Source organism: Hyla sarda, chromosome 3, assembly GCF_029499605.1.
Source record: "Hyla sarda isolate aHylSar1 chromosome 3, aHylSar1.hap1, whole genome shotgun sequence".
Lineage (NCBI taxonomy): Eukaryota > Metazoa > Chordata > Amphibia > Anura > Hylidae > Hyla > Hyla sarda.
Genome location: NC_079191.1, coordinates 21404660 through 21426806, shown reverse-complemented (window position 1 = coordinate 21426806; position 22147 = coordinate 21404660). Strand labels below are relative to the sequence as shown.

Genomic DNA, 22147 nt, shown 5'->3' with positions numbered 1-22147 from the left:
TTTTCCACCAGAATACCCCTTTAAGAACACTTCATGGTAATAAAATATTAAAAAGTGTTCTAAATTAAATGTCACACAGCGTCCGCCTGCGACTTTTCATGATACAAATGTAGACAGACATTCAGTTTAAGGGTAGGGTCACACGTAGCGTATTTCAGTGCTAGCTAAGGCCATTTCTTATTACTCCCATAGACTTTGCTAGCACAGAAATACGCAACGTATACGCTACATGTGACCCTTTTGAAAATCCCCCCTAAATATATTTATAAACTTTTTTTACCACACAATATATATATATATATATATATATATATATATATATATATATATATATATATATATATCTATCCCCGGTTGCCATGGTTACACTTTCAGGCGGTTCCTCACCCATATGGACACGTACTCCTATTCGCGCGCAGAGCCTTCGTGGACGTCACGTGATACCATTCGCGGTCCGTACTGTTTACACTTTTTAAACGCTCCGCTCCTCTGACACTTTTGACCCTCGCTGGCTTTCCGTAGGCGAACGGCAGCGGCCTCACCGCGCATGCTCGGCGTCTGACAAGAGAAGTCAACGGCGTGGGAACAAAAACATGGCGGCGTGCGGGAGGTCATGGCTGTTCGCCCGGTACCGGACAGGTGAGAGGGGCGGGAAGGGAGACGCGTAACACCACGTGACCGCTGTCTCAGCACGTGTAACAACGCCTTATATACTGTTGTATGTTTTACGTACAGAACGCTCAGTGTTGTGGCTGTTTTGCAAAACTACAACTCCCAGCATGCCCTGACAGCCGAAGGCTGTCAGGGCATGCTGGGAGTTGTAGTTTTGCAGCGTAATAGTAACATACTCCAGGCCTGTGTCCTCCATTATCCCAGGGTGCAAATGGGTTGTCATGGTAGCCAGAGCCACCATTACTTTACACACAGCAGGACCTAATACAAGCATTGTGCCCCCTAGTGGTACATAAAAACACCACACAAGAAAAACCCATTGCTAGGAGTTTCTCTTCCCAGAGAGAGTAAAGAAAAAGTTGCATAAATGTGAACAAAACAAAAAACAGCGCCACCCCTATCCTCAGGCCATGTGTGGTACTGCAGCTTAGCCCAATTCACTTCTATGGGGCCAAGCTGCGATCCCACACACAGCCTGAGACGATCTTTGCTATTCAGCCACCATGTTTTTCCCTAATACCGTTCAAGCCAAATGTATATATTATTTATATAGCACTCACCGTATACAAGAGCCTTGGGTCAGTCATCATAGTCAGAAAAATCATGTGATGATGGTCTGATGTGTGAACAGTCACCTGCTATATAAGGGTTAAGCCCTGCCCCCTCATTATCCCGTCACAGTGTTTCCTAACCAGTGTGCCTCCAGCTGTTGCAAAACTACAACTCCCAGCATGCTCGGACAGCCAACGGCTGTCCGAGCATGCTGGAAGTTGTAGTTTTGCAACAGCTGGAGGCACCCGGGTTAGGAAACACTGTCTTAAGGGTGCGTTCACACGGCCATCTGTCCCTGTTTTTTTATTTTTTTATTAGTTTTTTTTTTTTTTTTTATCCCCGTTTCGGTTCCGTTCTTGCAGGCTGGTGTTAAAAAAAAATCCCATTCATGTCAATGGGATTTTTTGTTTACATCAGTTTGTACCCGTCTGCGCCCATTTCCGTTTTTTTTTTTTTTTACAGCAGAAAAAAACGGCACATGCAGTATTTTTTTCTTCCGACAAAAAACAAAAAATGAATACAGTAAATTTAACATTGAAGTCTATGGAAAACATATGAGCCTTGAATGTCACCCGTTTGCATCAATTTTTTTTTTAAATCTGTTTTCACTTCTGAGCATGCTCAGAACAAAAAAAAAATTAGTTTTTTGGTTTATTAACTGAAAAATAACAAATACAAACGTTTCCATCCTTTATTATCCATTAATTTTTTTATTTTTTATTTTTTAGTCCGTTTTTTTTTTTTTCTTGCTGGGAGAACAAGACGGGTCTAGACGGCCGTGTGATTGTGAACGCAGCCTTAAAGGGGTACTCTGGTGGAAAACATATATATATATATATATATATTTTTTTTTTTTTTTTAATCAACTGATGCCAGAAAGTTAAACAGATTTGTAAATTTACTTCTATTAAAAAAATCTTTAACCTTCCAGTACTTTTTAGCAGCTGTATACTACAGAGGAAATTCTTTTCTTTTTGGAATTTCTTTTTTTGTCTTGTCCACAGTGCTCTCTGCTGACCCCTGATGGCCAGATCAGGAACTGTCCAGAGCAGAACAGTTCCTGACACAGACAGAGGTGTCAGCAGAGAGCACTGTGGACAAGACAAAAAAAGAAATTCAAAAAGAAAAGAATTTCCTCTGTAGTATTCAGCAGCTAATAAGTACTGGAAGGATAAGGATTTTTTTAATAGAAGTCATTTACAAATATGTTTAACTTTCTGGCACCAGTTCATTAAAAAAAAAAAAAAAAAAGTTTTCCTCCGGAATCTTTTTTAAAGTTTATTGTTTAATTTTTTTCTACATTTATACTGTTTTATGACTCTTGATCACAGTGGCGCAATACCCACATATACCGTAGCGGAGAGCAGTGGGCGCCATTCACTTCATTGCCCCAAATGTTTCCCTCCAGTCGTTACAGAACTACAACTCCCAGAATATCCGTTGCCTGTATATTACCCTACCTCGATGATCCCCATTTCTCTTTTCTCCATACAGGAATTTTGACTCCCGCCAGACTCCTCAGCGACGGGGAAACCACGACGTTCAAGCCGCCCGTCAAGCCGTTAATTGTGGATAAGAAAGCGTCACAGGAATCGCTGAAACGGTATTAGGCCTCATTCCTAATAGCAGCGTTAATCCAGTGGTTGCAAAACTACAACTCCCAGCATGCATTGGCTGTTTTTTTCTTATTTTTTTTAAGAAAAGAAAAGGCATGTTTTTCTAGTGCTGATCTATTAATATCTAGTAACTGCTCAGCACTAGAAAAACATGCCTTTTCTTTTCTTAAAAAAAAAAACAGCTCCACCTTTGTCCACAGGTTGTATGTGGTATTGCAGCTTAATCCATATTCGGTTCAGTGTAGCTGAGCTGTAATGTCACATTCAACCCATGTACAGGATTGGCACATTTTTCTGAAAGCAATGTACCGTATATACTCGAGTATAGGCCGAGTTTTTCAGCACGATTTTTCGTGCTGAAAACACCCCCCTCGGCTTATACTCGAGTGAACTCCCCCACCCGCAGTGGTCTTCAACCTGCGGACCTCCAGAGGTTTCAAAACTACAACTCCCAGCAAGCCCGGGCAGCCATCGGCTGTCCGGGCTTGCTGGGAGTTGTAGTTTTGAAACCTCCGGAGGTCCGCAGGTTGAAGACCACTGCGGCCTTCAACATCATCCAGCCCCCCTCTCACCCCCTTTAGTTCTGAGTACTCACCTCCGCTCGGCGCTGGTCCGGTCCTGCAGGGCTGTCCGGAGAGGAGGTGGTCCGGTGGGATACTGGTTCCGGGCTGCTATCTTCACCGGGGAGGGCTCTTCTAAGCGCTTCGGGCCCGGCCTCAGAATAGTCACGTTGCCTTGACAACGACGCAGAGGTGCGTTCATTGCCAACGTAATTCTGCGTCATTGTCAAGGCATCGGCTCTATTCCGGGCCGGAAGCGCGGTGAAGATAGCAGCCCGGACCACCTCCCCACCGGACCACCTCCTCTCCGGACAGCCCTGCAGGACCGGACCAGCGCCGAGCGGAGGTGAGTACTGTACAGAACTAAAGGGGGCGAGAGGGGGCTGGATGATGTTGAAGGCCGCAGTGGTCTTCAACCTGCGGACCTCCGGAGGTTTCAAAACTACAACTCCCAGCAAGCCCGGACAGCCGATGGCTGCCCGGGCTTGCTGGGAGTTGTAGTTTTGAAACCTCTGGAGGTCCGCAGGTTGAAGACCACTGAGGGCGAATGATGAGAAGAGGATGATGAAGGGGGGGGTGTGGGGATGATGAAGGGGGGGGGGTGTGGGATGATAAGGGGATGATGAAGGGGGGATGTGCGGGATGATAAGGGGATGATGAAGGGGGGATGTGTGGGATGATAAGGGGATGATGAAGGGGGGATGTGTGGGATGATAAGGGGATGATGAAGGGGGGATGTGTGGGATGATGACAAGGGGATGATGATGAGGATGTTAATGACGGGGGTCTGGATGATGACGGGGGGGATGAGGTATTTCCCACCCTAGGCTTATACTCGAGTCAATAACTTTTCCTGGGATTTTGGGTTGAAATTAGGGGTCTCGGCTTATACTCGGGTCGGCTTATACTCGAGTATATACGGTAACAATATTTTTATTTTTTTTTATATTTTTATTTTGCACAACTCCTTTAACCCCTTAAGGCTAAGCCTCCACTTGTTTGTTTGTTTTTTGGGGCAAAACGCCCAGAAAAACGCCACTTCTGCCACATGGCGTTTTTTTGGTCAAAAAACGCTGCGGCCAGATGTAAGCTGTAAATCAATGATAAATCGCAAATTCTAATTCCACTTGGCGTTTTTTCACTTTGGCGTTTTTTTTTTTTTTTTAATCCTTTTGGCGTTTTTTTTCCCCTTTTGGCGTTTTTTTCAGCTCCTTGGCATTTTGAAAAAAAACGCTGCATGTCACTCAAACTGGCGTTTTTTCTCAAAATCGTGACGTTTTGGTCCAATAGAAGTCTATGGGAGTGAGAAAACGCCAAGAAAAACGCCATGTTAGTTTTGCATTTGGCGTTTTTATTGGCGTTTTTTCACCTGTGTAAAAAAAAAAAAAGAGGAACAGCAGCCATTTTCTCTTTAGTCAGCCAAAAGTTTTATTCAGAGGCTGGACATTGTTGGTTGTGTGTATATTTTTGACATTCTGAATCAACAATGCCTTCAAAACCACTAAAACACCAAAAATGCATCCGCCGGGGTGGATTTAAGTAGAACTCTACAAAGGAAATGACATCATGAGGGGGCAGATACCTTCCATTAATCTTAATCCCCTTTTAGCTGTGTACGAAATAGAGCTTGGAAAGGCAGGAAAAACTGCCACGTTAAAATAGATGCTATTTCCACACAAATGAGAAAACGCTAGAAAAAACGCCAGATGCAGGACATTGCGCTGGCGATTTTTCAGGCGTTTTTTCATGCATTTTTTTAATCCCTAAAAACGCAGGACAAAAAAACGAAGTGGAAACTTAGCCAAAGGACCAAGCACATTTTCACATTAAGGACGGGAGCATTTTTTGCACATCTGACCACTGTCACTTTAATCATTAATAACTCTGAGATGCTTTTACCTTTCATTCTAACTCAGAGATTGTTTTTCTTCGTGACATATTCTACTATATCTTAGTGGTAAATTTTTGTCGATACTTGCATAATTTCTTGGTGAAAAATTCAAAAATTTGATGAAAAATTTAGCATTTTTTTTTTTTTTACTTTGAAGCTCTCAGCTTATAAGGAAAATAGACATTCCAAATAAATTCTATATTGATTCACATATAAAATATGTCTACTTTATGTTTGCATCATGAAGTTGACGAGTTTTTACTTTTGGAAGACATCAGAGGGCTTCAAAGTTCAGCAGCAATTTTCCAATTTTTCACAAAATTTTCAAAATCGGAATTTTTCAGGGACCAGTTCGGTTTTGAAGTGGATTTGAAGGGTCTTCATATTAGAAATACCTCATAAATGACCCCATTTCACAGGAATAGCAGCAAAGTGAAGGATAAAATTGAAAAACCTTCATTTTTTTTACACTCGCATGTTCTTGTAGACCCAGTTTTTACACCCCAAATAACTCGGGCATAACTCAGGCATTTTAGAAAATTTTGTGAGATGTTAAAGCTCACTATACCCCTTGTTACATTCCGTGAGGTGTGTAGTTTCCAAAATGGGAGTCACATGTGGGTGTTTTTTTTTTTTTTTTTTTGCGTTTGTCAGAACCGCTGTAATGATCAGCCACCCCTGTGCAAATCACCTCAAATGTACATGGTGCACTCTCACTCCTGAACCTTGTTGTGCGCCCACAGAGGATTTTACGTATGGGATATTGCTGCGCGGCAGGGACCGGAATTCCCACGGGCGTACAGGGTCCTTAATAGGTTAAAGGGGTTATCCAGGATTAGAACAGTGCCACACCTTTCCCCCAGTTGTCTATGGCATTATGGCTCTGCTCCATTCATTTCAGTGGAACTGAGCTGCAATACCACAGGCAACCTAAGGGCAAGGGTGGTGCTGTTTCTGGAAAATACAGGAATTTTTTTTTTCTAATTACGGAGAACCCCTTTTAATATTGTGGTCCTTGAACCAGACATTGCTAAGTGTCTGGGCCCTGTGTGATGGCTTGTGGGGTCTCTATGGGGGAGATTTATCAAAACCTGTACAGAGGAAAAGTTGGCCAATTGCCCATAGCAACCAATCAGATCGCTTCTTTCATTTTTAACAAGGCCTCTGCAAAATACATAGGTTTTATTAAATCTCCCCCTATGGCTGTATATTACAGGATGGCAGACACTCCATAGGCCTGTGTTTCCCCAGCCGAAGGCTGCCCGGTCATGCTGGGAGTTGCAGTTTTGCAACAGCTGGAGGCACCCTGGCTGAGAAACACTGCCATAAGCATTGCCTGCAGAGGAGACGCCTCTGTAATAGTGTCTGGTGGAATCAGTATGTGTCCATGTAAACAGAATGGCTCCATGCACAGTTTAACATAGATTTTCTAAATATTTCCCCCCCATCATTCTTCATGTAGGTTTTTGAGTCCAGAATTCATCCCCCCTCGATGCAGGAAGAAACCCCTGACGTTCTACCTGGAAAGACAAGACATGATCGAGAGGAGGAAAGTCCTTAACATTCCGGAGTTTTACGTAGGTGCGGAAGACAATCACCACAGATACATAGTATGAGTTGTATTGTTTTGGTGCCCCCGTCCCCTGCCACTTATTAAAAAAATAAAAAAATTTGGACATGTCACTGGTATGTGCCAAAAGTTTTGATTGGACAGGGTCTTAGTGCTGAGACCCCACGATCATTAGAACAATTTTTGCCGTACTGTTTTAAATCCGTTTTTCTAAAGAAAACCGTATGGCAAAAAAACGGATCGAACAGTATGGGAAAAAGTAAACCGTATGCGTTTTTAAACAGTATAATGTTTTTAAAAGTGCATACAGTTCCGTCAGTTTTTATAGAAAAAAAAAAGACGTTTTTAAAATGTTGTCCATTTTTAATGGGAGGGGTCTTGGGTGGGGGCTTTAGGAACCGTATACATGTGCGTTACCCATTGACGTCCATGTTAAAAAAAACGTATGTGCTTGCAGTATGGTTTTTAACCCCTTAAGGACCAAGGGCGTACCTGTACGCCCGTGGGAATTTCGATCCCCACCACGCGCCAAGCGGGGACTGGACCGGGGTGACTGCTGATATCTATCAGCAGGCACCCCGCGCAAATGCCAAGGGGGGTCATCAGACCCCCCCCCATGTCGGCGATCGGCGCAAATCGCAAGTGAATTCACATTTGCGCGATTACGGGTCTATGGTGACCCAGTGACCCGCAATATAAGGGGGATTGCGGGTGTCTAAGACACCCACAATCCCCCTGAAGAGATAGGAGTGAGGTGGCACGGGTGCCACCCCTCCTATCCATGCTATTGGTGGTCTAGACGCGACCACCAATAGCAGATCGGGTGGCGGAGGGGTTTACTTTCGTTTTCCCCGTCCTGCCCTCCCACAATAGGGGCAGAACGGGGAAACGAAGGGGACCGAACGATGAAGATCCACTGACCGATATGGAGGCTGCGGGCGACGATCGGCATCGGAGATCGGCGGGTGGCGATGTCGAGCAGCAAGCTCCCTGGATCCGACGGAAGCCGGTAAGTTGCCTAGCAACATCTGGAGGGCTGCAGTCCGAGACCACTATATAGTGGTCTCTATACTGTAGCTCTCCAGATGTTGCAAAACTACAACTCCCAGCATGCCCAGACATGGGCATGCTGGGAGTTGTAGTTTTGCAACAGATGGAGGGCTACAGTTTGAGACCACTATATGGTAGTCTCTGAACTATAGCCCTCCAGATCTTGCAAAACTACAACTCCTAGCATGCCCACACGACTGTTTGCTGTCTGGGTATGCTGAGATTTGTAGTTTTGCAGCATCTGGAGGGCCACAGTTTGCAGTGGTCTCTATACTGTAGCTCTCCAGATGTTGCAAAACTGCAAATCCCAGCATGCTGGGAGTTGTAGTTGCGATCCCTCCAGCTGTTGCATAACTACATCTCCCAGCATGCCCTTTGCTGATCAGTACATGCTGGGAGTTGTAGTTTTGCAACAGCTGGAGGCACACTGGTTGGAAAATATTGAGTTAGATAACAGAGCCTAACTGAAGGTTTTCCAATCAGTGTGCCTCCAGCTGTTGCAAAAGTACAACTCCCAGCATGCATGGTCTGTCAGTACATGCTGGGAGTTGTAGATTTGAAACAGCTGGAGGTTTGCCCCCCCCCCCCCCATGTGAACGTACAGGTTACATTCACACGGGCAGGCTTACAGTAAGTTTTCTGCTTCAAGTATGAGCTGCGGCAAATGTTTCGCCGCAGCGCAAACTCCTAGCGGGGAACTCACTGTAAACCTCCGCCAGTGTGAATGTACCCTAAAAACACTACACTACACTAACACATAATAAAGGGTAAAACACAACATATACACCCCCTTACACTGTCCCCCCCCCCCCCCCAATAAAAATTAAAAACTTATTTTACAGCAGTGTTTCCAAAACGGAGCCTCCAGCTGTTGCAAAACAACAACTCCCAGCATTTCTGGACAGCCACTGACTGTCCAGGCATGCTGGGAGTTTAGCAACAGCTGGAGGCACCCTGTTTGGGAATCACTGGCGTAGAATACCCCTATGTCCACCCCTATGCAATCCCTAATTTAGTCCTCAAATGCGCATGGCGCTCTCTCACCTCGGAGCCCTGTCGTATTTCAAGGAAACAGGTTAGGGCCACATATGGGGTATCTCCGTACTTGGGGGAAATTACAGTACAAATTTTGGGGGGCTTTTTCTCCTTTTACCCCTTATGAAAAGGAAAAGTTGGGGTCTACACCAGCCTGTTAGTGTAAAGAAAAAAAAATTTTTTACACTAACATGCTGGTATTGCCCTTTACTTTTTATTTTCACAAGAGGTAAAAGGAAAAAAAGACCCCCAAAATTTGTAACGCAATTTCTCCTGAGTACGGAAATACCCCATATGTGGGCGTAAAATGCTCTGTGGACGCACAACAAGGCTCAGGAGTGAGAGCGAACTATGTACATTTGAAGCCTAAATTGGTGATTTGCACAGGGGTGGCTAATTTTACAGCGGTTCTGACATAAACGCAAAAAAATAAATACCGACATGTGACCCCATTTTGGAAACTACACCCCTCACGGAATGTAACAAGGGGTATAGTGAGCCTTAACACCCCACAGGTGATTGACAAATTTTCGTTAAAGTTGGATGGGAAAATGAGAAAAAAAAAAAACATTTCACTAAAATGCTGGTGTTACCCTAAATTTTTCATTTTCACAAGGGAAAATAGGAAAAAAGCCCCCCAAAATTTGTAACCCCATTTCTTCTGAGTAAGAAAATACCCCAAATATGGATGTAAAGTGCTCGGCGGGCGAACTACAATGCTCAGAAGAGAAGGAGCGCCATTGGGATTTTGAAGAGAAAATGTGTCTGTAATTGAAGGCCACGTGTGTTTACAAAGCCCCCATAGTGCCAGAACAATGGACCCCCCCCCCCAACATGTGACCCCATTTTGGAAACTACACCCCTCACGTAATGTAATAAGGGGGTACAGTGAGCATTTACGCCCCACAGGTGTCTGACAGATTTTTGGAGCAGTGGTCCGTGAAAATAAAAAAAATTTCATTTGCTCAGCCCACTGTTCCAAAGATCTGTCAAATGCCAGTGGGGTGTAAATACTCACTGCACCCCTTATTAAATTCAGTGAGGGGTGTAGTTTCCAAAATGGGGTCACATGTGGGGGGGGTCCACTGTTCTGGCACCACGGGGGGCTTTGTAAACGCACATGGCCCCTGACTACCATTCCAAACGAAATACACTCTTCAAAAGCTCAATGGTGCTCCTCCTCTTCTGAGCATTGTAGTTCGACCGCAGGGGCACTTGACGTCCACACGTGGGGGGGTATTTTTCTGCTATTAACCCTTGCAAAAATGTGAATATTTGGGGGGAAACACACATTTTAGTGAATTTTTTTTTATTTTTTACATATGCAAAAGTTGTGAAACCCCTGTGGGGTATTAAGGCTCACTTTATTCCTTGTTACGTTCCTCAAGGGGTCTAGTTTCCAAAATGGTATGCCATGTGTTTTTTTTTTTTTTTTTTTGCTGTTCTGGCACCATAGGGGCTTCCTACTGACGGCGACATGCCCCCCGACCAAAATTTGCTCTCAAAAAGCCAAATATGACTCCTTCTCTTCTGAGCATTGTAGTTCGCCCGTAGGTTCACTTCAGGTCAACTTATGGGGTACCTCCATACTCAGAAGAGATGGGGTTACACATTTTGGGGGGGTATTTTCTGCTACTAACCCTTGCAAAAATGTGAAATTTGGGGGGAAACACACATTTTAGTGAAAAAATATATATTTTTTTTACATATGCAAAAGTCGTGAAACACCTGTGGGGTATTAAGGCTCACTTTATTCCTTGTTACGTTCCTCAAGGGGTCTAGTTTCCAAAATGGTATGCCATGTGTTTTTTTTTTTTTTTTTGCTGTTCTGGCACCATAGGGGCTTCCTAAATGCAACATGCCCCCCAAAAACCATTTCAGAAAAATTTACTCTCCAAAATCCCCTTGTCGCTTCTGAGCCCTCTACTGCGCCCGCTGAACACTTTACATAGACATATGAGGTATGTCCTTACTCGAGAGAAATTTGGGCTACAAATATAAGTATACATTTTCTCCTTTTACCCCTTGTAAAAATTGATAAATTGGGTCTACAAGGACATGCGAGTGTAAAAAATGAAGATTGTGAATTTTCTCCTTCACTTTGCTGCTATTCCTGTGAAACACCTAAAGGGTTAAAACACTTACTGAATGTCATTTTGAATACTTTGGGGGGTGCAGTTTTTATAATGGGGTCATTTGTGTGGGGTATTTCTAATATGAAGACCCTTCAAATCCACTTCAAACCTGAACTGGTCCCTGAAAAATAGTGAGTTTTGAAAATTTTGTGGAAAATTGCTGCTGAACTTTGAAGCCCTCTGGTGTCTTCCAAAAGTAAAAACTCGTCAATTTTATGATGCAAATATAAAGTAGACATATTGTTTTTGTGGAATAAAAAAAAATATTTGGAATATCCATTTTCCTTACAAGCAGAGAGCTTCAAAGTTAGAAAAATGCAAAATTTACAATTTTTTTCATCAAATTTTGGGATTTTTCACCAAGAAAGGATGCAAGTTACCACAAAAAATTTCCACCATGTTAAAGTAGAATATGTCCCGAAAAAACAGTCTCGGAATCAGAATGATAAGTAAAAGCATTCCAGAGTTATTAATGTTTAAAGTGACAGTGGTCAGATGTGCAAAAAAACGCTCTGGTCCCAAGGTTGTAAAATGGCCTGGTCCTTAAGGTGTTTTAAACCGGAGTCAAAACCGTGGTTGACCACGATTTTGTCTCCGGTTAAAAAACTTTACTGCAACCGCATACGTTTTTTTATTTATTTATTTTTTAACATGGATGTCAATGGAAAACGCGCATGGATGCGGTTCCATATGGGAAAACGTATATGGTTTTTTACTTTGCACATGCGCATTTGAATCCTAAAGTCCCAAGATCCCTCCCATTAAAAATGGACAATATTTTTAAAAACGTCTTTTTTTTCGATAAAAACGGACGGAACTATATGCACTTTTAAAAACGGTATACTGTTTAAAAACGCATACGGTTTACTTTTTTCCATACTGTTCCATCCATTTTTTTGCCATACAGTTTACTTTAGAAAAACGGATTGGAAACAGTATGGCAAAAATGTGATGTGAACCCAGCCTAAGACAGTGAAGTCCTTTTCTTAGTCCCAAGCACAGCTCAGGATAGTAGTACAGCTCAGGATAGTAGTACAGCTCAGGATAGTAGTACAGCTCAGGATAGTTGTAGGTTAACCAGCCTAGCGGTATTCCCAAGCGTGACTCGGGGTTAATTTTCGCTGCTAGAAGCGGTAACCCCGAGTCACGCTCGGGGTAGAATTGCAGAGTTGCTGTGCGGGCTGCACAGTATATCGCAAAAGCAATCGAATCGCGATTTTTGCTTTTTGCGATGTAGTGATGCAGCCCCCGGGAAAATATGTTATTATCTGCTCGGGTCGGCTCCCGTTGCGGGGGCCGGCCAGAGCAGGTAAAGACATATACTAAAAGTCAGTGTTTCTCAACCAGGGGGCCTCCAGATGTTGCAAAACTACAACTCTCAGCATGCCCGGACAGCCAAAGGCTGTCCGGGCATGCTGGGAGCAGTAGTTTCACAACAGCTGGAGGCCCGCTGGTAGAAAAACCCTGAACTAAGTGTAAAAGTAAAAAGGAAGAAAATAAAAAAACCTTTTGCTCACCTAATCCCGGTCCCTGCAGATGTCGTTCCCCTCCGTGCGCTCTGGTCACTGCTCTATTCATCTTACAGGACCTTTCACTTTTCAGCCAATCACAGGCCGCAGTGGTGTAAAGCCTGTGATTGGCTGAAGGGGAAAGGACTTGTTCTGCAGCAAATACACTAGGTTTGAAATCTGCCCGGCAAACCCAGTGTATTTGCTGCAGGACAAGACAAGGTGACAGAGGGGGGGAATGTGACAAGGGGGGGGATGTGACAAAGGGGGGATGTGACAGGGGGGGGAGTGGAATGTAACATGGACGGGGGGAAAATGTAACAAGGGGGGGGAATGTAACAAGGGGGGGGGGAATGTGACAGGGGGGATGAATGTGACAGGGGGGGGGAGAATGCAACAAGGGGGGGGGGAATGTAACAAGGGGGGGAATGTGACGGGGGGGGATGAATGTGACGGGGGGGGGGATGAATGTGACGGGGGGGATGAATGTGACGGGGGGGATGAATGTGACGGGGGGGATGAATGTGACGGGGGGGGATGAATGTGACAGGGGGGGGGGGGAGAATGCAACAAGGGGGGGGGGTGACAGGGGGGGGGGGAATGTGACAAGGAGGGGGAGAATGTGATATGGGGGGGGGGGGGGGAATGTGACAAGGGAGGGGGAATGTGACGGGGGGGAGATGTGGAATTTCAATGCAAAAAATTGTACCGCTTTTGGTACAAATTTCCAGACGGAATCATACCGCCAGGGAGGTTAAAGGATGAAAAGAGACAAATTTCAAATCAACTGGTGCCAGAACATTAAACAGATTTGTAAATTATTTCTATGTAAAAATCTTAATCCTTCCAGTACTTATCAACTGCTGTATGCTCCACAGGAAGTTGTGTAGTTCTTTCCAGTCTAACCACAGTGATCTCTGCTTACACTTCTGTCCATGTCAGGAACTGTCCACAGCAGGAGAGGTTTGCTATGGTATCTTCTCCTGCTCTGGGACAGTTCCTGACATGGACAGAGATGTCAGCAGAGAGCACTGTGATCATACTGGAAAGAACTAAACAACTTCCTCAGGAGCATACAGCAGCTGATAAGTATTGGAAGGAATAAAGGGTAGTCTGACAAAAAACAACTTATCCCCTATCCACAGGATAGGGGGTAAGTGGCTGATCACAGGGACCCCCTGCATCTCCGCTGCTCCCATAGAAATGAACTAAGTGCTTATATGCACCGCCCTGTCTCCTTTTTTGTTTTTGCTTGTTTTATATGTGTGAAAGACTAACCACGACCTCATGTTCCGGCTACAACCTTACTGCCTCACCCAATATCCCTTTGAGTGTGACGTCCACACTATAGGAAGATGCACTCAGTTCTTTACCTTTGTAGTCAGGCAATTTGTTTGTTGACAGTAATTTGTTTACTGAGACTATTTTGTCTTATTGACATGTCGTTTTTTCTCTGGGGAAAACTTAAAGGGGTTCTCCACCATAAGGTGATTTCAGTACGTACCTGGCAGACAGTAATGGACATGCTTAGGAAGGATCTGCGCTTGTCTTGGGCTAAATGGCTATGTTGTAAGATTACCATAATGCTGTGGCAAGCTTTCTGTGAACTGGTATTTCCTGTTTTCAGTTTTCTTGTTTGCCTACAAATCCCACAATTCCGTTTTCCTCCTTCCCACACATCAGCCGCCCCCACCCATTGAAACATAAATGAGCTGCAGACCTGTGGTCTTCAATCAGGGTGCCTACAGCTGTTGCATTAGTTGCAGATTGATCGCTCCACCCATTGAAGCAGACAGGCTCCCGGTCATCAGCTGACTAGTGATGTCAGGTCTCGGCCGCATTGCAAGCTGGGAAAAATCCGAGACAACAGTCATTTTGTATGCTGGTAAAAATAAATAGTGGGGTGAAAATCACAGAAGAATTGTGAGAAAACCGTCACACACAGGTACAGACACTATATTAGGAACTACACTAACTTTACAGCCCCTGTAGCATAGTCAAATAAAAAAAATTCCCGGAATACCCCTTTAATAAACATTTACTATAATAAATAAATAATGAAGTGTGTGTCATCTGAGGGCGCTGAGCAGGGGGTCCCAGCAGACAAAATTCCCCCCCCCCCCCCCCCATGATCAGACACTTATCCCGTATTCTGTGGATGGGGTAAAGATGTTTTTATCGCCGGACTACCTCTTTAAAGTTGTTAAAAATAAATAATTTACAAATCTATATAACTTTCTGGCACCAGTTGATTAGAAAAAAATGTTCCCGCTGCTCAGCGTTTGTAACAAACTGTTCTGATTGTTGGAGTCGGCACCGGGAGCTCGTGACGTCATAGCCCCGCCGGAGGTCCCCTTACCTGGCTCCGTCCCTCTCCTGGGTTCTTCTGCTCTGGTCTGAGATCGAGCAGACCAGAGCAGAAGATCACTGATAACACTGATCAGTGCTATTTAAAGTGTAAAAATGAAAGTAAAGAAAGTAAAAAATAAAATTAAAATAAAAAGTGAAAAATCCCCTCCCCCCAATAAAAATGTAAAATGTAATTTTTTCCCATTTTACCTCCATAAAGTGTAAAAAAAAAATAAAAAAATAATAATAAATAAACATATTTGGTATCGCTGCGTGCATAAATGTCTGAACTATTAAAATAAATTTTTTATTGATCCCGTACGGTGAACGTAAAAATAAAAAAACGCAAAATTGCTACTTTGTCACATTTTATTTTAAAAAAAGAAATTATTAATTAATAAAAGTTTTATAAACACAAATGTGGTATCAATAAAAAGTACAGACCACGGCGCAAAAAAATTAGCCCTCATACCGCCCTTATACGGAAAAATGAAAAAGTTATAGGTTGTCAAAATAGGATTTTAAACACTCATTTGGTTAAAGTTAGCTTTTTTTTTTTCTTATTTGCGCAACAATAATAGAAAAGTACCGTATTTTTCGCCCTATAGGACGTTCCGGCATATAAGACGCACCCAATTTTAAAGGTGCAAAATCTAGAAAAAAAAAGATTCTGAACCCAACAGTGATCTTCAACCTGCGGACCTCCAGATGTTGCAAAACTACAACTCCCAGCATGCCCGGACAGCCGTTGGCTGTCCGGGCATGCTGGGAGTTGTAGTTTTGCAACATCTGGAGGTCCGCAGGTTGAAGACCACGCGTATAGGAGGTAATACTCCCGTTTCCCCGCTGCTCCGGACCCGTCACCGCTGCCCTGGATGTCGCTCCATCGTTGTCGCCGCGTCCGCGGGGTGTCCCCGACGCTCTGGACGTCTTCTTCACCGGGATCCACGCTCTCCGCCGCCGTCATCACGTTGCTATGCACGCCGCTCCTATTGGATGACGGGACGGCGTGCACAATGACGTGATGACGTCGAAGCAGGGGATCCCGGCACGAAGCAGACACCGAGGAGGCAGGTAAGGTCCCTCCTGATGCAGCCGGGTTAGTGTCACTTTCCCTTCAGACGCGGCGGTCAGCTTTGATCGCCGCGTCTGAAGGGTTAATACAGGGCATCACTGCGATCGGTGATGTCCTGTATTAGCCGCGGGTCCCGGCCGTTGATGGCCGCAGGGACCGCCGCGATAGGGGTGTAGTCGCCGTATAAGACGCACCAAATTTTTCCCCCCAGTTTTGGGGAAGAAAAAGTGCGTCTTATACGGCGAAAAATACGGTAAATAATAATGGGTATAATTTTAATTGTATTGACACACAATAAAGAACACGTCATTTTTGACGTAAATTGTACGGTGTGAAAACGAAACCTTCCGAAATTTGCAAAATTGCGTTTTTTATTTACCCACACAAATAGTATTTTGGTTGTGCCATACATTTTATGGTAAAATTAGTGATGTCATTAGGCAGGACAACTGGTTACGCAAAAAACAAGCCCTCATACTAGTCCGTGGATGAAAATATAAGAGTTATGATTTTTAGAAGACGAGGAGGAAAAAACAAAAATGCTAAAATAAAATGGGCTTGGTCCTTAAGGGGTTAAAGAGTACCTGTCACCAAATAAACTTTTCTAAACTAACTCAGGCTATGTTTCCTAACTACTCCTAACACCCGTAAACACCCCTCACACACGTAAAAAAAAATATTTTGAGCTTTAAAAAGCTGTGTATTTTACCTTTTTTATTCTTGCTCACATAGTGCAATCTCCCAGCAGGAGAAAGTGGGAGTTTCCCAGCAGACATGACATGACTGAAGCCTGCTGGGGGACCACTTCTGCCCTCACATCGTTGCAGTGCTGTGATGAATAGAAGACCTCAGGCTCTGTGCAGCTGTCAATCAAGCTCAGTGCAGAGAAACACTTCCTGTGTTTGGTCTCCTGCCAGGCCGGGAGGAGACCAAATTCACTGTATGAATTGTGGCATTTTCTATTATATTTTAAACATATTTTTGTTGATAATCTTAAAAGCAAGTGAATGGGAAAGTGTCTAATTACACAAGGAACGCCATATTAAAGGTTTAGTGAGAGGTACTCTTTAATAAATGATACACGTTAGTAATTCACATGAATGCACTTATTCCCTTCCATCTCTGCTCTCGCCCCTCTGATCTTTAGGCAGCATTCTTGCGGTGACAGTGGCCGATCCTCATGCGAGCAAGAAGAACAACAGATTTGTGGGAATTTGCATTGATAGATCTGGACACGGCCTGGGGGCCACGTTCCTGCTGCGAAATGTTATCGACGGACAAGGTTGGCAATGTTCACGTTTCGTGTTTTCAGTTCTGTTTTAATAAAAAGTTAAAGGGGTACTCCGGTGGGAATTTTTTTTTTTTGTTTTGTTTTTTTGTTTTTTTTTAGGTCTGTATAAGTCAACTGGTGCCAGAAAGTTAAACAGATTTGTAAATTACTTCTATTAGAAAATATTTACCCTTCCAGTACTTTTTAGCAGCTGTATGCTTCAGAGGAAATTCTGTTCTTTTTGAATTTTTGTCGTGTCCACAGTGCTCTCTGCTGACACCTGATGTTCGCCATATCAGGAACTGTCCAGAACAGCATAGGTTTGCAATGGGGATTTTCTCCTGCTCTGGACAGTTCCTAATACAGGCATCAGGTGTCAGCAGAGAGCACTGTGGACAAGACAAAAATAAATTCAAAAAGAACATAATTTCCTCTGTAGCATACAGCTGCTAAAAAGTACTGGAAGGGTAAAGATTTTTTTTAATAGAAGTAACTTACAAATCTGTTTTAACTTTCTGGCACCAGTTCATAAAAACAAAAAAAACAAAATTTCCACTGGCGTACCCCTTTAAGACACAAATGCTCAATATTCATCATCAGACGGATCTGTAGAGATCACTTCTCAGCAGTCTCCTTGTTTTATCATAACAGGCAGGATTACAGTGAACTGTGACACCTTTATATAGATGTCACTGGTTACACTACGGCAAAGCGCTTCTGAACAGATTACACACACGTCAATTCTTCCTGCAGCGGCCGGAATTGGGGGTTCAGGTGATTCCGCTGTCTGCACAGTGCACCAGACTATGCTGAAACTGAATTTCCGAGCAGAATTTTTCTGTCATGTGACTATGGCCTATAGGTGAAAGTACCAGCTCACCTCCTTCTTGACCATTAGGCCTAAATAATAAGCTGACACTTCTCAGCATTCTAATCATATTATATATAGGTGTCACGGTTCATTGCCAGTAATAATAATGCTCAGACTGCTGAGAAGTGTCAGCTTATAGTTAGGCTTAGTTCCAGCTCCCCTCCCTCTTGACCACTAAGCCTAATAAGATGACACTTCTCAGCATTATTACCCGTGGCAGGACTACAATGAACCGTGACACTTATATCTAAATATCACAGGCAAGATACACTATAGGGGATAGTCCCTTCCCTCTTGGCCACTAAGCCTAATAATATGACACTTCTCAGCATTATCACAGGCAGGATTATAATGAACTATATATATATATAATATATATATATAGATGGCAGAGGACCCACCATTCACAATAGGTGATGGTTGCTGTCCTCCTCCCTGCTCTGTTATCTCTGCACATAACACAGAGCATGCCCACTACACTCTACTATAAGAGAATAAGCCATCTTCCTGTTAACAGGAGCTCAAGCAGTATGGCTGCTCCCATAATCCTGTACAGAAAAAAAAAAATGAAAAAAATCTACAATAAATGTATTAATAGTAGACTGACTCCCTTAAAGGGGTACTCCGCTGCTCAGCGTTTGGAACAAACTGTTCCGAACTCTGGAGCCAGCAGCTTGTGACATCATAGCCCCGCCCCCTCAATGTAAGTCTATGGGAGGGGGTGTGATGGCTGTCACGCCCCCTCACAGACTTGCATTGAGGGGGCGGGCGATGACGTCACAAGCTCCCGGCTCCAGTGTTTGGAACAGTTTGTTCCCAACGCTGAGCAGTGGAGTACCCCTTTAAACTATATATGTTCTGTGTATTTATATATATATATATATATATATATATATATATATATATATATATATATATATATATATATATATTTATATATGTCCGAACCATTAGTTTCCTCTCATTCGCACATCTGTCCTCTTCCGTTGTAGGGGTGGAAATAAGATACGAGATATACAACCCCCTTATCCAAGAAATCCAAGTGTTAAAGCTGGAGAAGAGAGTGGACGACAAGTTGTTCTACTTGCGCGACGCTCTCCCGGAGTACAGCACCATCGATATTAATATGAAGCCTATCCTGTGCCTGGACCCAGAAGTTCCTGTAAACCAGGTGAGACCGTATGAGACTTACATAGTCACCAAGAGAAGGTTACATTGTCTGCTTATTGTTGCCTATGCATGCCAATGAAACAGTGCCCCTAGTGGTAAAAATGTTAAACTTAAAACAGATTGAAATAGATGTCCCACCACTGGGGTATGACCAGAGTTACACTTAAAACACTTAAAGGGGTACTACCTTGGAAAACTTTAAAAAAATAAATAAATAAATAAAAAAAAAATCAACTGGTGCCAGAAAGTTAAACAGATTTGTAAATTAATTTTTATTAAAAAAAATCTTAATCTTTCCAGTACTTTTTAAGGTCTGAATACTACAGAGGAAATGGTTTTCTTTTTGGAACACAGAGCTCTCTGCTGACATCTGTCCATTTTAGGAACTGTCCAGAGCAGCATATGTTTGCTATGGGGATTTTCTCCTACTCTGGACAGTTCTTAAAATGGACAGAAATGTCAGCAGAGAGCACTGTGTTACAAAAAGAAAATTATTTCCTCTGTAGTATTCAGCAGCTAATAAGTACTGGAAGGATTAAGATTTTTTAACAGAAGTAATTTACAAATCTGTAACTTTCTGGCACCAGTTGATTTAAGAAAAAAAAAAAAAAAGTTTACCACAGGAGTACCCCTTTAAGGACACAGCTCATTTTTGCCTTAAGGACATAGGACGTAAATGTACGTCACGGTACTTAACGCACTAGGCTGTACATTTACGTCCTATCCATGAAGCGATAGGGGTTTTTATATACTTTTATTTTCTATTTTACACCTTATAGGATCTCATAGGTGACTCTTATATACAGTCATTAGATTGCATTCAATGTATATTGCTATGCCCCTATATATATATATATATATATATATATATATATATATATATATATATATATATATATATATATATATATATATATATATATATACCATTACAGTGTGATCAGTTATCCACTGATCTAACCTGGCTAGGGTGGCAGCAGTAGGTAAGTAAGGGCACCCCCCTCCTCCGTCAATTTTTCTGCGTGGTCCTAGTGCCAACATGTTCTGCTAGTTGCCATTTTGCCACGTGATCATGTTCATTCTTCAAGCTGATGTCCATTCTGCACAGAGCAGCAGAATCCTATAGAAGACAATGGGACTCTGCTGCAAGCGGAGTTCCGACTGCTGTTTAGTTGCTGTAGTTGACACTTACCGTGTGATTTATGTGGTTAAAAGGGTCGGGACCTGAGTTATCTTTGTTGAAGTTGGGTGTGGTATTACATCTTGGCTCTATTCACTCTAATGGAACAGAGCTGCAATACCACACACAACCTGAGCACAGGGGGTGGCGCTGTTTTCCAAAGAAATCAGCTCTGATGCTATAGTCACCCATACACCTTTAGTAGCCGAACATTTGTGCGTTGCAAACAGGGATAAAATAAAAACAAAAAAAAAGTTGTAATAATTGTGAATTCATGGTTCTTTTACCATCTTCTCCCCCCCCCCCCCTAAGATCCAAGTGAGGATGAAGCCGCGACCCTGGTCCAAGCGTTGGGAACAGATGAAACACAACATTAAAGGGATCAACTTTGATTATTATCTCCTGGAGAAGCACAAAGAGAGGGCCAAGAAGTCCGCCAAGCCCTGGCTGGAGTTTGACATGTTAAAGGAATATGACACCAGCAAAATAGAGAAGGAAATATTAGAGGAAGTCAACCAAAAACTGAATCGGACTGAAATCGGTACCGGCGCGGCGTGAAGAGGCGGCGAGGAGATGATGCCGAGGGAGGGTCATTCTATATATTATGTGAATTAAAGCTTTATACAGTGACTGGAAGCTTATGTTATTGTTCTAAAACGCTGTCTCCAGCTGTTGCTAAACTACAGCTCCCAGCATGCCCGGACAGCCGAAGGCTGTCCGGGCATGCTGGGAGTTGTAGTTTTGCAACAGCTGGAGGCATCCTGAGAAGAAAAAAAAAAAAAGATTTCTGCCTCAACAGGTCAAGAACACCCTCTGATTATTACTGGGACAAGTGAACCATGTAGCCCTGCACACGGTTAGGCGGTTCACACGGCAGAATGTCCGCACAGAGATTTTAGCAAACTGCGGGTACCGGCAGCGCGCACAGGAATGCGCCATCTCATAGACGGCTATGCATTCCGTGCTGTGTCCGCAGACAGAATGAACAAGTTCATTCTTCCTACGGAAAACGAAATTTCCATGCCGGAAACATCTGGCAGGGTAATTCTTCCGTGCGCACAGAGCGTCAGAATCCCATTGAATCTGAGGCCGGGTTCACACGGCAGAATTTCTGCATGAATTTATAGCCAATTCACTTTGATGAAATTCCTGCCGCAGAAATTCTGCTGTGTGAATGGGACAGCGGAATCCCATTGAAGTGTATTGGTTATAAATTCAGTGCAGAAATTCTGCCGTGTGAACGCAGCTTAAAGGGGTACTCCGCCCCTAGACATCTTATCCCCTATCCAAAGGATAGGGGATAAGATGTCAGATCGCCGCGGTCCCGCTGCTGGGGACCCCGGGGATCACTGCTGCAGCACCCCGCTATCATTCCTGTGCAGAGCGAGATCGCTCTGCACGTAATGATGGGCAATACAGGGGCCGGAGCATCGTTATGTCACGGCCCCGCCCCTCGTGATGTCATGGCCCGCCCCCGTCAATACAAGTCTATAGGAGGGGCCATAGACTTGCATTAAGGGGACGGGCCGTGATGTCATGAGGGGCGGAGCCATGACATCACGGTGCTCCGTCCCCTGTATCGCCCGTCATTACGCACAGAGCCAACTCGCTCTGCACAGTAATGATAGCGGGGTGCTGCAGCA

At 43.6% G+C, this 22147-nt stretch overlaps 1 protein-coding gene across 1 annotated transcript; it reads left to right on the top strand.

The window, feature by feature from the left end:
* The first annotated feature begins 442 nt into the window (after nucleotides 1-442).
* MRPL19 (mitochondrial ribosomal protein L19) lies at nucleotides 443-21135 on the top strand. The gene is made up of 6 exons (XM_056563010.1): nucleotides 443-639; nucleotides 2719-2827; nucleotides 6754-6872; nucleotides 17161-17295; nucleotides 19147-19325; nucleotides 20817-21135. Exons 1-6 carry the CDS (start codon nucleotides 594-596, stop codon nucleotides 21060-21062), a joined length of 834 nt encoding a protein of 277 aa, XP_056418985.1. The 5' UTR covers nucleotides 443-593; the 3' UTR covers nucleotides 21063-21135.
* Nucleotides 21136-22147: the final 1012 nt, after the last annotated feature.